General features: G+C 33.9%; 2 protein-coding genes across 3 annotated transcripts in view; one reads left to right on the top strand and one right to left on the bottom strand.

The window, feature by feature from the left end:
• LOC126815317 (zinc finger protein 423) overlaps window positions 1–8224 on the top strand; it is a 34537-nt gene extending 26313 nt beyond the window's left edge. For both annotated transcript variants that reach the window (XM_050540888.1, XM_050540886.1), the window contains exons 6-9: window positions 1395–4729; window positions 5431–5556; window positions 5836–5963; window positions 6777–8224. In XM_050540888.1, the coding sequence (XP_050396845.1) occupies window positions 1395–4729; window positions 5431–5556; window positions 5836–5963; window positions 6777–6974 (3787 nt within the window). In that variant the 3' untranslated portion in view covers window positions 6975–8224. The remainder of the gene's footprint in view (window positions 1–1394; window positions 4730–5430; window positions 5557–5835; window positions 5964–6776) is intronic.
• An 858-nt stretch (window positions 8225–9082) lies between these two features.
• LOC126815319 (1-phosphatidylinositol 4,5-bisphosphate phosphodiesterase gamma-1) overlaps window positions 9083–17059 on the bottom strand; it is a 34180-nt gene continuing 26203 nt past the window's right edge. The window contains exons 16-20 of the mRNA XM_056099386.1: window positions 16796–16916; window positions 16378–16542; window positions 16198–16286; window positions 14609–14751; window positions 9083–12940 (exon numbers count right to left, since the gene is read on the bottom strand). Coding sequence (XP_055955361.1) covers window positions 12895–12940; window positions 14609–14751; window positions 16198–16286; window positions 16378–16542; window positions 16796–16916 — 564 coding nt within the window. The 3' untranslated portion in view covers window positions 9083–12894. The remainder of the gene's footprint in view (window positions 12941–14608; window positions 14752–16197; window positions 16287–16377; window positions 16543–16795; window positions 16917–17059) is intronic.

The raw sequence follows: 17059 nt of genomic DNA, 5'->3' as shown, positions 1-17059 counted from the left end.
TGAATGTCGTTGAGTTAAGAAAATATAATGATACACCATGGATCAATGGTAACATTAACCTTTTCCAGAGAATTATTTGAATCACTGTTTCTTAAATGACAAGGGATATTTAACAAGCATCTATAAAAGCTTCAAAGAAAAATGAGCTCTCCAGACACTAAGTCATATCGAATAGTTTTCAATTGCTTTATATGTGAACTGGTCCGTAGGTTCACACGTAAGGTCCCAGTTCTGTCTTGTGGGAACAACTTGAGAAAATTGTTTTGCAGCCAATAAAACTATTGACCTTAATTTACAAACAACGTACACAAATAAATTGATGTCCCAAGTTGCAAGATTAAAAATGATGAGAGAGAAGTTAGTGAATAAATATTCACATCTTGTAAGCAGTTACAATTCTTTTGTATAAAATGTTTGTGTTATGTAAATAAAATTAGATGTGCAAGTGGGATGGATATGCAACAGAAAAAAAAGAATTATGTAGTTTAGATGTTGATTAATTAATAAGTCAGTTATTATGAATGTCTGATGACAAAATAATAGATATGGGGATAAAGGGAGGGGTGACATGGCCTTCCCTGGGAATATATATGTATGTCTACCGATGTTATGAGCTATCATCTTGTTTATATTATAAAGAATCATAATTCAGCTCTGTGATGTATTTTGATGAAACTCATTGAGTTTGTTTATTTGATAATTTCAATAAGAAGTCACACAATTTTCACCTCATTTACATCTTACTGTTAAAGCTTGTAAAGCCCTTTAAAAGACAATTGTAAAATCATGATATTATGAAAAGCTTTGATATCTTAGCTGCTGGAAGAGTGACTGGCAGGGATACCATTTCGCCTGTATACCACAGACGTGTTCTTCTAACTGGCTATAATCTATGTTTGTAGGAACTTATACTTCATGGTTTATTTAATAATATAAATTAATTATTTGAAGTATACCGATAATCAAAAATTTCTGTGAACACCAATGATTGTTTTGTTTTATTTTTCAATGATGAATAACCCTTGACTCACATGGCACAGTAAATCTATAAAAAATAAACCGAATGGTAGACATATTTTTATCAGTGTTTACATTAATAATAATTTGAACTTATTTGCTTTGTTTTGTTGTTAATGATCTGACAGCAGGAGGGGTCTGTCCATTCACTACACGATGAGGACTATTCATAATCAATGAAACTTTTATTTCACAGAGAATAAAATTTTATCTTCAGCAGAAGTTTTATAAATTTACGTAATGTATTGTCATGAGGTTAGATAGAATTAAAGTAGAATTTTTGTTGCATACTATGACTTTTGATGACAACATACAACAAAAGTAATTTAAGATATGTATGACTTATCAGTAAATTGTATTTATTTTTATTTTTTCAGAAGTGATCACTTAAAGAGTCATCTGAGGACACATAAAAATGACAAGAACACGCAGTGCCCAGTGTGTAATCGTGGTTTTCAGAACACTGCAGCTTTGACATCTCACATGTTCTCTCAACATAAACCATCATCTTCTTCTTCTGATCATAAATGTCTACAGTGTCAGGATCATTTTACCAACATGCATGATCTTCAGGCCCATATTCTTACCCATATCAAATCAGAACACTTTCAGTGTAGTTATTGTGGGGACAGTTTTACCACTCAAGATTCTCTCGATATACACATTGATACACACTTGTCGGACAAAAAGATCAAGTGCCCAATTTGTTTTGAGGAACTGGATACTACAGAAGATTTGCTGCAGCACATGGAAGTTCACAATGAAACAATCAACAATGAAGATACCTACAGACATAATGAAGCCGTTTTTTCCATTTCGACCAATGAGAAGGAAGGATTGGGAGCTGATATGATTACAGTTCCAGCTTTACCAAGCATAGATGGTACAGAGAATCTAATTTGCCCATATTGTATGGATGGTGGATTTGACAATCTTGAGATGTTGGAGATTCATATGCAGAGTGTTCATTCAGTTAAATCTACAGAAATCTATACATGTAATTATTGTAATGCTCCTTATCCAAATCTCTACAGTCTCCATGCACACATGAATGTTGTTCATAGCAACCAACCATGTCTAGATATTAAATACCCATGTAGCTTATGTACGGAACAGTTTTCAAGCATAGAAACCTTGTATAATCACAAAAAGAAGCAACATAAATACAGTAACACTCAAACTCCTGAGCAAGATTGCTTTTGCATGCCCTGTGGGATTGCCTTTCCTGATAGCGGTTCGTTAGAAGAACACAAGCTTACATCTCACGTTGGTATGCTTGATAAGAAACCGAGAGAGCACAAATATAATACAGATAGAAAGGCTGCTCTAACATTTCCCAAAGATGGCATAAATGATAAACCACAAGTAAAGACTAAACTTGAAAGACACGATGAGACCATGGGTAGTGCCACATGTGACCAATGTAATGCTACTTTTCATGACATTCAGAACTTCCAAGCACACATGAAGCTCCACATGGATTCAGTGATGTCCAAGTTTTCATGTCAGCAGTGTAATCAACATTTTCCCACTGAAGAACTACTAGAAAGTCATTCAGCTATGCACTACCTATCACTAACCACAGAGTATGGGTGTACTAGTTGTATGAAACTCTTTACAAAACCAGATGAACTTCAGAAACACTTACTAGATATACATGCACATCATTTGTATAGGTGTTCTTTATGTAAAGAAATATTTGACTCTAAAGTGAACATACAGGTTCATTTTGCCATCAAACACAGCAATGAATGTAAACTCTATAAATGCACCCAGTGTCAAAATGTGTTTCGTTCAGAGATGGAATGGCAAGTGCATGTTCGTGTGAATCATCTGAAAATGGCCAAACCCTATCGTTGTTTGTTTTGTAAGGAGAGTTTCTCTAATGAAATGGAGCTTCAGTGTCACTTAACAACACACAGTAAACCTTTTAAGTGCTCAATGTGTGATGAAGCATTTCATATTGAATATATGTTGGATCAACATCTACAAGCAGTACATGGTGACACCATCAGTCCCACAAAACAGACCATAGAATCTTCTCCCAAACCAAGTGAAACAAAACCATTTCAGAAAGTTTCAGACCAATCAAGTCCTATTCTTTCAGCTACTTTATCCAGATCATGGGAACAAAGTCCTTCAGCCAAAAGTAGTCCATCTCACCCCAACTGGACCATTCCTAAAAGCAGTCCAGTGAGTCAGATGTCACCAAGTCAAGTTGCTTGGGGGGCTTCTAGTCCTGGTGGGAATCAGACTAATGCTCATCTACCTACATGGAATGCCACTAGTCCTGTATCAGCATCTACAACCAGAACACCACCCAGCAATATCTGGAAAAATGTTGAACCTTTACATATTTGTAATATATGTGACATGAAGTTTAGTGAAATGTCTTTGTTACAACTTCACAAAGTCCAAGATCATGGTGTGAAAACATCTAAACAAGTCAACCTGTCTGGTATATTAAATATTCCCAATGACAAGATACCGAACATGAATCAAGCAATGGTTTCCTCACTAGCCATGGATAAACCAACATCTTCTTGTACCTTCTGCAGCCAAGTCTTCAAAAATAAAAATGAATATGAAAAACACATGAAAATTCACATCAATAATGGCAACTTGAAATGTAATATTTGTGATGAGGTGTTTCCTACTCCTGATATTTTGGCAGAACATAAGTTACAACATTGTAAGATTCAACAAGGTAATGCTTGTGTTATATGTAAAGTTGGGTTAAAATCAGAAGATCAGTTTTATATTCATTCCCAGGAACATGGTTACCAAGGTTCTTTATTACAGTGTATAGTGTGTAGACAGACACTAGCCTCTTTAGTGGAACTACAGATGCATGGAAAACATCACTTCCAGAATAAACAGAACTTCTCTACCTGTTGTGTTTGCTTAAAGAGTTTTGATTCCAAAGAAAATTTGATTTCTAAGTTAAATTCGACCGGTCGAACATATTATGTGTGCAAGCCTTGCTATCATGGAGAAAGTGAAGAATTTAAATGTTCCAAATGTACACACACATTCACATCAAATTCTCAACTAGAGGCTCACATGCAAACCCATCAACAGTCATTTCAGTGTATTAAATGTCAGCAGAGTTTTAGTTCAGAATATGAAATACAGCTTCATGTAGCTACCCATATGATGCAAGAAGGAATATTACATGAATGTAAACTATGTACGCGGACATTTGATTCTCCTGCTAAACTTCAGTGTCACTTAATAGAGCATACATACGAAAATAATTCAGAAATAATTTGTTGTGTCTGTTGCAAGTTATTTGCATCTGCTTTAGAAATACAAAGTCATGCTCTAGAACATGGCGGCAGTGCTAAGAAGTATGCTTGCGGAAAGTGTGAACAAAAATTCTTTTTTAGTGCTGAATTGGAGAATCATTATTTAACAACAGGTCATGGTCCTTCTACAGATGGACTAGAATGTCCAGAATGTCATAAAACATTTGCTAACAGCGTTAACATGATGAATCATCGTAGAATCCATGAAAAGAAGGAAAATGTCATCAAATGTCTGTTATGTAAAGAATTATTTACCACTGTGTTCTCCATGCAGCAGCATTTCTTCAGTAGCCATTCACGTACAGAGATAGAGAAGGAGAATAAAGTTTTCCAGTGTAACCAGTGTGATCAGGAATTTCCTTGTTTAAGTAATCTTCAAGGTCATTTACGTAGTCATAAACCAGGTAAATGTTATAGAATTAGTACTAATATTATATGTTGTATTGTAACATTCACATTCTCTTTATTCCACTTTCACACAAAACTTCATATTAAAGAAAAAGCTATTTTATATGCCTGCCATTAAAATGTTCTCATATATTGTCTTCATGAAACAAAAAAGCCTATTGATTTCAGATAATTACTAAAAACCTTTTGGACGATCTACGGGATAAAGTTGTTATCGAAATGAACTGAAATTTATATGTTTTCTTTACATTCATGAGACAAATATGGTCTTTCAATTTTCAGGGATATCAGCTGGTTCATGTTTTATATAATAAGGGTTAGAACTAAAAGCAAGCAAAATTTTAATTATTTCTGATAATTACTATATAGCCTGTTACCCTTGGTCAGTTTGCAGTCTCTTGTAAATGCCCCAATATGCATCAACATTTGTAGACTGCTCAGGCGACTTGGCTACTGTGGGCGTATGATTTATTTCCTGGTCCAACTCCGTATCGGTGTGTTAAGTCGTCTAACACATTTAGACATTGAGTCAAGTGGCATGGTTTCGATCCCAAACTTTTACGTAGGGCAGCCTGCCTAACCCTGTTAGTTTTCTCTGGGTACTTCGGTTTCCTCCCACTGCTAAAGACCCCAATTTGTAGCCTTTCTTCATTTGAGTGGATTCTGTTTAATTATGATATGTATCTTATATCTACAGGTAACCAGTTTCCATGTCCAGTATGTAATAAGATGTTTGCTTTAGCCAGAAATTTAACGATACATATGAGGTCACATAGTGGAGAAAAACCCTATGAATGTCCGATATGCAACAAAAGATTTTCTAGTAAGCGTTTGTTTCTAATAAACATTCATGTGTTTGTTTGAAAACTTCATACGAATACATTATATAATCTGATAATATAAATCTTTTTATTAATGAATGTAAACCTGAAGTATCTTCTTGTTTCTATTTTAACTTGGGAACATCTTATAGGATTATAGGATGGAGTTATTAAGGTGATTTTCGAAAGTTGTCTGTGTAATATTTTGAGTGGGAATGAAATTACATTCTGTCAAGATTTTTAAATATATAAACTGAAATATTAAACATTTTATTTTGAAGGGAAAGAAAATAGAAAACATCACATGAAGTCACATAATGCCACTAAACCATTTTTATGCCCAGTTTGTGGAAAAACATTTACTAGAAAGTGTCATGTAAAAGATCATATGAGAACCCATTATTCACAGGTAACTACAACCACATTCTATTTGTTGATACAGCCAGTGTAATTGCTGATAGTTTGTCAGTAACTTTTATTGCAGATAATTAGCCAAAGGGCTTGGCTATACTGTCTTGGTCTTCTTCTGGGGCTTTACTCATCTTCCACCGAGAGAGATATGGAAGACAAGTGTCTCCTAGGAAACATGCAAGAAAAGCCAGTCATGAATGAGAGGGTGAAAATGAAAGAGTAAATGGGGAATTCTTATCACCTCAACTTTCTTGGTTAAAGGTGGAATTGTGCCTTTTGAAATAGTGTCCAATGGTCCATTCCAAAGGCATTGCCATACTGTCAAATTTCTGTCAACTTTATACATTTTCCCTCTGTCCTATAGACTTTTTATACACCCACATTTAATGTGGAAAACAGTTTATTGTTACTTTGCTTTTGTCCACAGTTGCTTGTGGACCATTCAGGCCAATCATTTTTCATCCAATTTAATGGAGTTTGGTCTATGTCTTTATATTTAGGAGTTAAAATTTGAACAAGGTTTGTAAATTATTCATGGAAGTTATCAGCCTTGACACAGTGATAATACATTAAAAATGTAATGGAGTCTAATTTTAATGAGAATTATCTTTCTTTGTGGAGTTATAGCCCATGAAATATGTCAGAATTGACTTTGTGGACACTTTTTCAAATGCTTTCTTTTATTGTGTAAACATAGAAAATGTCCATTTCTGACACCTTCAAGTAGGTGTATCTGTCGTGGCAGTTATTAAATATTTTAAAGATGCTTTTTATTTGCTAATTGTTATAAATGTTTTTCTTAAAAATTTAGCAAGACGCGGTTGCAAAGCTAGAACTGTCTAATTTAGAGCTTGATTTACCCAGTGATACAAGTGAAGATGCTAGTTTAAATGGACTATTGGGAAGTGATGAACAATCAGATCTGGATGAATCACAAACAGAAAATGGAATTCAGGATGAAGATGAACAGATTATGCCAAAAAAGATAAAACTGGAAGTTATGCCTTAATTTTCCCTTTATTAACTTTGTCAATTACTGTAGTTAACCTGTGAAATAACATACTGAACCAGTGCACCAACTCAAAACAATATAACTTTCAAAATTTATACACCCACATTGAAATTAATGTGCTCATATATTGTCTTTATATCCATGTCTGTCTATTGTCCACAATTGTTTGCAGCTAAAGTTGCATGGTTAAATTAGAGACAACCGTTACTAACTGCTCAGACAATTTCAGCCACAGATTACCTATTTGAGGGTGCCCCACACCTACCTCTGCAGATGTTCACAGTCAAATGAAAATTTCTCAAGTTATTACCTAACAGATCCAATGCACATGAAAGGACATCAGTAGCGGGCATTTGCTTATAAATAGCTAAGCATGTGATATTATCTAGATACATAATAGAATCTAGAGTCTGAATCACAGTCATATTTAGATAGTCGTAGTGACAACAAATTTATTAAATTGTGTTTGGTTTATTGTGCAGTTTTAATAACTGTACCATTTGGAGTGGCATCTTTTGTGTTTAGTATATCACTGAAGAACGTGTGGTAGGCAAGAATATAATACTAGTTGTATTGTTGACTTGAATTGGTTATGATTTCTATCTAGTTTTATATAATGTTTCTTATGAAAATTATCTTGATAATCAAGGCTCATCATCAATCAGCCAGGGAATGGTATGTGGGCTGGTTTAGTGTGACTAATTTAAAAAAAACCAAGGGTACACAACACCAAAGGCATTGAAAAATCCTGAAAATTCATATGAACCCTTATATACCAGACAGACAAATGGATGTATCTGATGATGAAATAAAGCATGAAGGGCCATTTTTGGGATGATTTACATGTTAAGACGGAATCAGGCAGGGTTGTTGTTAGGTATAAATACGTGCATGTCAATAGTTTTTGGGATTATTTTCAATAGTTTTTGGAGACTATATTGAAGATATATTAAGTGGTGTTTTGAGTGGTATTTAGTACTTAAGAGTAACACACTGAAATTTATATATATAAGGAATAACAATTACCATTTTATAAACATCTAACGTTTCAATGATGGACCAATGATCATCGAAACATTACATGTTTGTAAACCAGTAAGTGTGCTATATTTGAATTATGTTATTTATTAAGAGGAAGATCAAAAAGTGTAAATTCACATTTTATTTGTAATATTTAATTGTTAAGTTTTGTATTTTGGTTAAGCTTTTATTGTTAATATTTAGACTGATATTGCTGTTTTGTAAACTATGTGAAGTATTTATGATATTAATCATATTCAAAATAAATATGTAGAATTATATACATGTTTTCTTTATTTGATACATTGTCTCTATTCACTTTCTGTGAGCAATATGAAGACATGAATTCACTATTGGTGCGCCCATTGCTCATAAGATTCTTGTATTTATCAGTCAATTGCTGAACTTTGAATATGAGTGCTAATATTTTGTTAATATTTATACGCCCACATGTAAATGGTGATTGTGAATGACATACTTAATTATAACTGTAAAATCTATCAGTTTTTAAAAGATAAATTTTTCAAAAATTGATGTGAAGCATTAGGACAATAAGAGAATGAGCCCTATCAATTCTCCCTGTTTTCCGCCATATCTTGCAAAATATGGGCGTATTTTGCATATCAACCGCTTGTAACAATTTCTGTTAATTACTTCTAATTAGATTCAATCTATCCTTCCAGTGAATGAACAAGTATATGAGTGTAGCAGGTATGACATCACCTCGGCTATCTTGGAATTTTGATGTTATCAAAATTCGAGTCTGTTAGTCAATGCACAATTGTCTGAGGAACAAGCATGCCAAGCTTCATGTCTATCGTGCATGAACTGGTGGAGCCATAGGCTTTTTTTCCAAGCACGTCCCCCACCAAGAAATACACATTCATTAATTATGTCTTGGGGAACAGTTCCTCGCCCCAAAATTAGGGGTTTGACCACTGTTAACTCAACTTTTTATTGATACAATCCTTCTAGTAATGTAAGAGAAAAGAAAACAATGGACAGGAGGTTGAAGACATGAACATTTATAGGCACTGACCAGAATTGATATTAAAATTAAAATAATTAAAGCAAAATACATGGTAAATAGAGTATATATTTATTTTCATAAAGATACTAAAAATAGGTTGATAATGAATTTAAAATGATGATAACTTTTGAGGATAAGAAGTAAGTACTTGGTAAATAGAGTATATATTTATTTATAAAAATACTAAGTATAGGTTGATAAATTTAAAATGACAATTCTGTGGTAACTTTTGAGGATAACAAGAAAGTATACAGTAAGACTGACGCCGCCTGCTTAATCCACCCAAAATAGATGTCGCTCATTAATTACTTGTGGTTATCTTTACAACGCTTTATGGTTTTACTTGTCACTCTGCTTAACCTGGGCAGAAAATGTTCATTATTGAACAGACAAGGTATTTATATAAAGATGCATTATGTAAGAGGTAAATCTGCCTATTGCAGGTCTTTCTATTAGCTTCAAATGTTATATAAATATTTAATTAGACATTTATTCAAATGACAAGCCTATAATCAACTGTCTAGATCGTTGGATGGCGGTGATTTTTAATGGATTAAAACACAAGCACCATTTAATGATTAAATATAACCAGCGGCTGCCTGGCAAGATACGCCCACATTTTGCAAGAGATGGATAGAGAACAAGCTAAAAAAAAAAAAAGTGATTTTCCATACAATCAGGGGCCATAATCCAGGAAGTTACGTTCAGATATGTGCGATTATCAAAAGGAACCAAGATCTTTGTGATATACACATAAATAAGTTTCATCAAAATCGGATCAAAATTGTGGCCTCTAGAGGGTCCACAACCTTGATATACTATATATTTACACTATTTGCATAGGAGGGGCAGCCATTTTGTTTGGCAGTTTTAGTCAGATTCAAACTCCACCATCATTAGGGTGTAACTGTGATATATTCAAACACTTTTTTAAATCGGATAAAATTTGTGACCTCTAGAGGGACCATGATGTTTCGTACAATCAGGGGCCATAATTCAGGAAGTTACAATCCAATATGCGCAAATGTCTAAAGGAACCAAGATCTTTGGGTTATAAATATTCATTTCATCAAAATCAGATGAAAATTGTGACTTTCAGAGTATCCACAAGCTAAAAACGTGATTTTTCGTACAATCAGGGGCCATAATCCATGCTATATCGAAAGGAACCAAGATGTTTTGGAGATAAACCTATATTTCAGGTTTCGTCAAAATCGGATATGTGACCTGAAGAGTGTCCATAAACAAATTGTGGACAGATGTCTGGGCGGACAGGGGTGACGACAATATATATGTTACAGTCAATCTGTGTAATCAGTTTCGCGTAATACCTAAACGAATCACTAATTTTGCGAAGAGCCTGTGAGCACCAGACAATACGTGTAATGCCGAAAATTCCAGACATTACACGAAATGACTAAAATTCCTACCCTTTTTTTACACATAATGCCTGATTGCAGATTTTGCAAATCAGGCAATATGTGTAGGCCTAACACATAAAATAACAACATAAACTTTTAAAAAAAACCCATCTAATATTGGTTTTTAGTTTTTATTTCTCTTTTGACCCGGCGCAAACTACCAGTCAGGAACCAGCACAAAATACCAGTCAGGAACAGACCCAAACTACCAGCTAGGAACCATCACAAGCTACCAGTCTGGAACTGACACTAACTACCAGTCAGGAACCAACACAAACTACCAGGTTGGATTTTGACTTTGAACATCCAGCTAGCCCAATTGAACAGGGGAATAGTCCCTCCGATTTACTCAATGCCCGCTTGCAAAACATCCTATATGAAAGAAATGGTGCCAGCTCTGCTCAGATGATACAAGCTCAGCGTATGGTCAAGGGGAGTCGAGTAGAACTAGCCACTGGCCAGGTGGGAGACAACGTAGCAGTACCTATTCCTCTAGTGGATAGGGGTCGTGGTGATCCACGTAATATTCTGGGAATAATCATCGACCGCGAAGAGAATTAACATGTACACCATTTGTGTCAAAGCAGGGATTCTAAAAGGGAAGTTTTCACGCAATCAGTTTGATTTGTGTCCCCAACAGTTAGTTATTGAATCTGATGTAGATCGTACAAAGACAGTAACACTTCGTCAGGCTGTACATAAAGAATCCAGCTGCGGTGGACAGTGGTATGTCCGGTGCAACAAGTGACTTGAGTGATTAACCAGTTGGGATTTTTTTTTAAAAGTGATTTGACAGTAAGATTTTTGTGATGAAATTATTATTTCGTTTCAACGAATTAATATTTCATTTCAACGAATTAATATTTCGTTTCAACGAATTAATATTTCGTTTCAATGAATTAATATTTCATTATAATTAATATTCTGCAATGTATGATTCAACATTGGATGTGAGGTCAATAAATGTTTTACAGTGAATTTTTGTGGTTTGACAGTGCTTCAGTCATTTCGCAGAATGTCTGCCCATGATTTTTAGTCATTTCGTGTAATGACTGGAATTTTCGGTCATTGCACTTATTGCCTGGTGCCCACAGGCATTTCACGTAATGACTGATTCGTTTAGTCATTACATGAAATGACTGATTACACAAATTGACTGTAACATAATATGTCCACATGAAAATGTGGGCATATAAAAATGGATAATTGTAGCAATGATATTTGACAAATCAAGACTATATCATTAAACCTTCAAAGGCTCATAACTTCACTCAGAAAAAAGTAATTTGACTGAAATTTTCAACATATTCATTTTTCATTATCTATTTTAGAACTTGTATATTAAGAACAACCAGCTCTTTATCTAAATGTTACATAATGTATCTTTAATGAATCTATACTGACTTAGTTTCATCCCTCTCACTCCAAGAGAATCAGAGTTATCGTGATGCAAAGCATCAACAAATCAAATTATACTGTCTAGTGTTATTAAAGCCAAAATTTGATGCTTTAACTTAGATATTTGTTGTTCGTAATCAAAAAATTTGTTGGTAAACATGTATAAAAAAAGTATATATATAAAGAGTTACAATTAATACTGATGTCATAACTGTTCAAAGCATGTAGTGTGTGAGTATAACGGGTCAATAAATACACATAAATATCAATACTATTTTCTTATAGATTACTAGTTTATAAGCCTTCCCCTCTTATGTTAACTACAATTGGTAATAGCTGTCGATCGAGAGTAACACCATGTCCATGGTTCATATTAATGCCTTATTTGAAAAAAGATGACAGACCGACTCATGGACAACCTACGCAGGTGACAATAGTATATGTCCACATTAAATGTGCGTGTATAAATATAACAGTTAAATATAAAGTAAAACATATCTTACTAACATCCATATTACAAATGGCACCCTAACCCTCGGTAGTCCATCAAATGTACCAGTAAATGGTGCACAAAAAGTAGTACAAGAGAGAGAGAAATGGGGTGTAACGTCCAATCGACACAGACTAGGTCATTTCGGGACCATTATATGGTTCAATTTTATTTCAATCATTCGCTTTCGCGTAGTGGTCTTTAGCAGTGGGAGAAAACCCACGAGGTTGGACAGGTGACCCTACTCCTTGTCACCTACAACAGGGGAATCGAAACCATGGCAGTTGACTCAATGACAGACCTTGTGATACAGCACGCACGTGCTAACCATTCGGCCATCCCCCCACCCCTTCATTTTTACAAAACATAAACAACAAACTTTTAGAACATCCGAGAAGAAAATTTCAGAAAAGTAACAAAACAATCAATAACATTGTGTAAGATGAAGAAAATGTTGAAGTTTAATCTGCTAAATGTTGTATTAGATAACAGTACTCGGTATATACAGTGAAGCTGAATTCCAAGAGGTGAAACAAGGACATCACATTTACATAATTTCTATTTCCGGGTACCAGGACTTCCCTGTAGATGCGATTCTCTCCTTCTATAATTAAACAATGGGCAAAAATCAAAATAAAAATTGTGTCTACATGTATTTTACTAATTCATTGTGGATCTTAAAGAGTAATTTGAGGATAAAGATTCCCTTGCAAATTAAAATATTGTAAATGTTAAATCTCTTATATCAGTCCAAAAATGATTCAATTCTGTTCAGTAGTTGCAAAAGAAAGATTAACTGAAATTCCATCGATCTATGCTGTTCCCTATGTAAAAGTTGCACGTCATCTTCATGTTTCACAAAATTTAATTGGTGAATCTGTTTTTAAACTGATTGAATTCAAGCTAGCAGATTATCTAGACTTGATTTTTGGATTTTGTTTTCTAAATTAATGTTAACAAGCCGACAGTGAGGCTGATGTCCCCCACCGAAATTGCAAAATAAATAGATGACACATATTAATTAATCGCACATTTATTTTTTTCACTAAGTTTCATTCCCCTCTATCAGATAGAATCAAGATTATCTTGTCCCAAAGCATCAACAAATGAAATCGATTAGCTCTGCATAACTTCAGCTCGAAATGTTAATCAATGAACTCAGTCAAGACATTCACCTAATGAACATCTACATCAAGTTTAAACATTCACCTAATAGACACCTATGCCAAGTTTGAACATTCTACCTCAATTAGAAGGAGAGTTATTGTGTTCCAAAGTCTCAACTAATCAAATTGCTTATCACTCTGCTTACCCTGAGCAGAAAATGCTCATTATCAAACTCCATCAAGGCATTGACCTAATAAACACCTACACCAAGTTTGAACGTTCTAGCTCAATTAGAAGGAGAGTTATTGTGTTCCAAAGTCTCGGCAAATCAAATTGCTTATCGCTCTACTTACCACTTAGTCAAGTTTGAACATTCTACCTCAATTAGAAGGTGAATTATTGTGTTCCAAAGTCTCGGCCAATGAAGTTGCTTATCGCTCTGCTTACCCTGAGCAGAAAATGCTCATTGTCGAACTTAGTCAAGGTATTGATGTAATAAACCTGTACACCAAGTTTCATCACTCTCACTTAAATGAACTAAGTTATCATGTCCCAAAGCATCAACCAATCAAATTGCTTATCTCTGCTTACACTAAGCAGAAAATGTTCATCTTCGAACTCCATCAAGGCATTGACCTAATAAACACCTACACCAAGTTTGAACATTCTAGCTCAATTAGAAGGTGAGTTATTGTGTTCCAAAGTCTCGGCCAATCAAATTGCTTATCACTCTGCTTACCCTGAGCAGAAAATGCTCATTATCGAACTTAGTCAAAGTATTGATGTAATGAAACTATACACCAAGTTTCATCACTCTCACTTATTTAGAACTAAAGTTAACGTGTCCCAAAGCATCAACCAATCAAATTGCTTATCTCTGCTTACCCTTAGCCGAAAATGCTCATCTTCGAACTCCATCAAGGCATTGATCTAATAAACACCTACAACAAGTTTGAACATTCTAGCTCAATTAGAAGGAGAGTTATTGTGTCCCAAAAAGTATGACGGACGTACAGACAGACAGATAGACCCTTTTAATAGTTCCCTGCTTTCTTCGAAAGACGGGGGACAAAAAATCAATTTGAGTACATATTAGTGAAATTTGATATTTTCCAAAAAATCCAAATTACTCACAGTTGTAAACTTCAATATTTGAATAATATACCTTTTTTTCTGTCTTTCATCTAAATACTTCAACAATTTGATTTCAGTTTCTTCTAGTTGTTTTTTCATACTACCAGGGAAAGACGAAGCATAACTCTGCCTCAGTTCTTCTATCATTTTAAAAACATTTCTTTCTTCTGCTTCCTAATAAATTAATAATCAATTATATACTTTTATTTTAACAATTAAATGTCTGATTATGATCTCTGAAACAACTATTATCAAGAGATAATGCATAAATACAAATCTCCAATGGCTCATTCATTACAGAACATGAAGTTAAATTGTTTAACTTTTCCAAAGATTTATTGTTCATTTTTGAAGACAAAATTAATTTAAGTTTTACAATTGCAAAGTTTATAACTTCCTGAATATAACACTTGATAATATAATTGTACATGACAAAAGTAGGGATAGAGATAGAAATGAACAGCAAATTTCAAAGTAAAGTACATGACGCAATCATTCATAGAGCATTGATCAGCTCTATTCACAGCAGTATTGCTAAGGATAATTAATTTCTTTTTATGTCCTTACCTTGATATTTTTGGGAGATTGAACAATTTTTAGCATAAAGAACATACCCTTTTAATAATCTCTTAATAATGCCACAATTTAAGGAATGCCAATTTTATACTGATAAATATTATACAGGGAATTCAAAACAACATGTTTTAAAATAGATTCCATGAAAACTGGCAACCAAATACATAAAATTTTTGAAACCCACCCTATCAAAGAAGTAGCTATAGGGCGTGAAACTTTGGGTGACGAAAAATGGGGAATTTAGATAGGTGTTGATATCCAGTCCGTATACAGATCTCGTTTGCCAGAATTGTCTGAAATTAATTTTGTGGTAACAGCACTAGGTCATCTACAAACTGTGTGAGTTTGGGTCTTTTTGCTAAGTATAGTATAGGTGTGAGGACTTGTCAAAGTTGGTATTTGGGAAAAGACGGATTTGGGCAATTTCACCATATAAAAATGTTTTTTCAATTTTCTCAGTCAGGAATTGAAAGATTTATCTGATATTGCACATTTATGTGTTTTGGGACTATCTCAACTTATAAACGAAATTTGGTCAAAATCTGTGATTGAAGCCTTAGCACCTTCTGCATGGTTTTCTTTCGGACATGCTCTTAGGGTTTACTTGACATAAACTATGTCATTTTGGAACTAATTACAACATGTGGTTCAATTTTATTTCAATAATTTGCTAAGAGCGTCTTTAGCAGTGGGAGGAAACTGGAGGACTGGGAGAAAACCCATGAGGTTGTACAGGCGACCCTATTCCTTGTCACATACAAATGTGGAATCAAGCGCCGCCACTTGACTCAATTTCAGACTTTATGACCTAAAGTGGATCTAAATCACATGGGTTAAACCATTTGCCCTGGACCAATTACATAGAGAATATTATCATTGACCATGCAGTATAGTTTATGTGATTATGATGTCTTCTGTATCATCCTGTATACATATAAATTTTATTAGTATATTAGAACCAAAAAAATATTTTGTTATTATTTAAAAGGATCTAGTAAATATCATTAGCATAATAAGATAACTGTCACTTATTTGAAAACTTACCATAGGATTTTTTGTTTCTATATGTACCAATAAACTAGATAATTCCTGCTTTTCGCTGAAGTGGTTGTTTAAATGAACACAGCGAAAACCTGTAATAAAATCGTCAGTGATTTTGAAAATCTTATTAGGATCTTTACATGTTTATATTGGAGAAATGTAAAACATGTGTTAAGCACTTACCTTGTCTTAATCCTTTCAATGGATATGTAGCCTGGGCATGGATTGTTTTTGTCTTTTCAAAACTTTCATCAAGAATTTCAAATCTTAAGAACGCCAAGTCAGGAAAGGTGACATCAAAGAGAAACAGTTGGTCATCCCATATTGGACTTAAGGAATTACTTCCCTCTGAAGCAAATAAATAGGATTACTTTTGTGTGTGAGTATTGTTATGTAATTGCCTTGATGTGTCTATCAGTCATTTTGAGACTAACACAATACAGATCATTCTTAACCCCAAAGATACAGGTTACCAAATTGTTACTGAAATTGAAAGCCAGCCAAAATAATAATGTAGCTTGGTATTAAAATTGAATAACATTTTATCTTAGAGATCAGCTAATTCCAAAAGAAGATAATCAGTCGGAGATAATATACTTACTACTTATAGAGCCTGTTCTCCTTTTATTGATATCTAAATTTAAACCAATTATTTCAATACTGACAAATGGATTGGTTGCTGTAGTTATCTTTCCACCAAAAATATTTCTACCACACAAGACCTATAAATATATGTTACACCATCCTTATATATTATGAGTTTCATTTTTATATTAAGTAAATAATTTACCAGTGATGTTCTTTCTGAATACTTCAAGATATTTTCGTTGACGAACACATAATTATTTGTTTTTGAGTAAAATAT

This window comes from Patella vulgata, chromosome 3 (assembly GCF_932274485.2).
Source record: "Patella vulgata chromosome 3, xgPatVulg1.2, whole genome shotgun sequence".
In the NCBI taxonomy this organism is placed as follows: domain Eukaryota; kingdom Metazoa; phylum Mollusca; class Gastropoda; family Patellidae; genus Patella; species Patella vulgata.
This window is presented reverse-complemented; position numbering and strand designations above follow the sequence as displayed.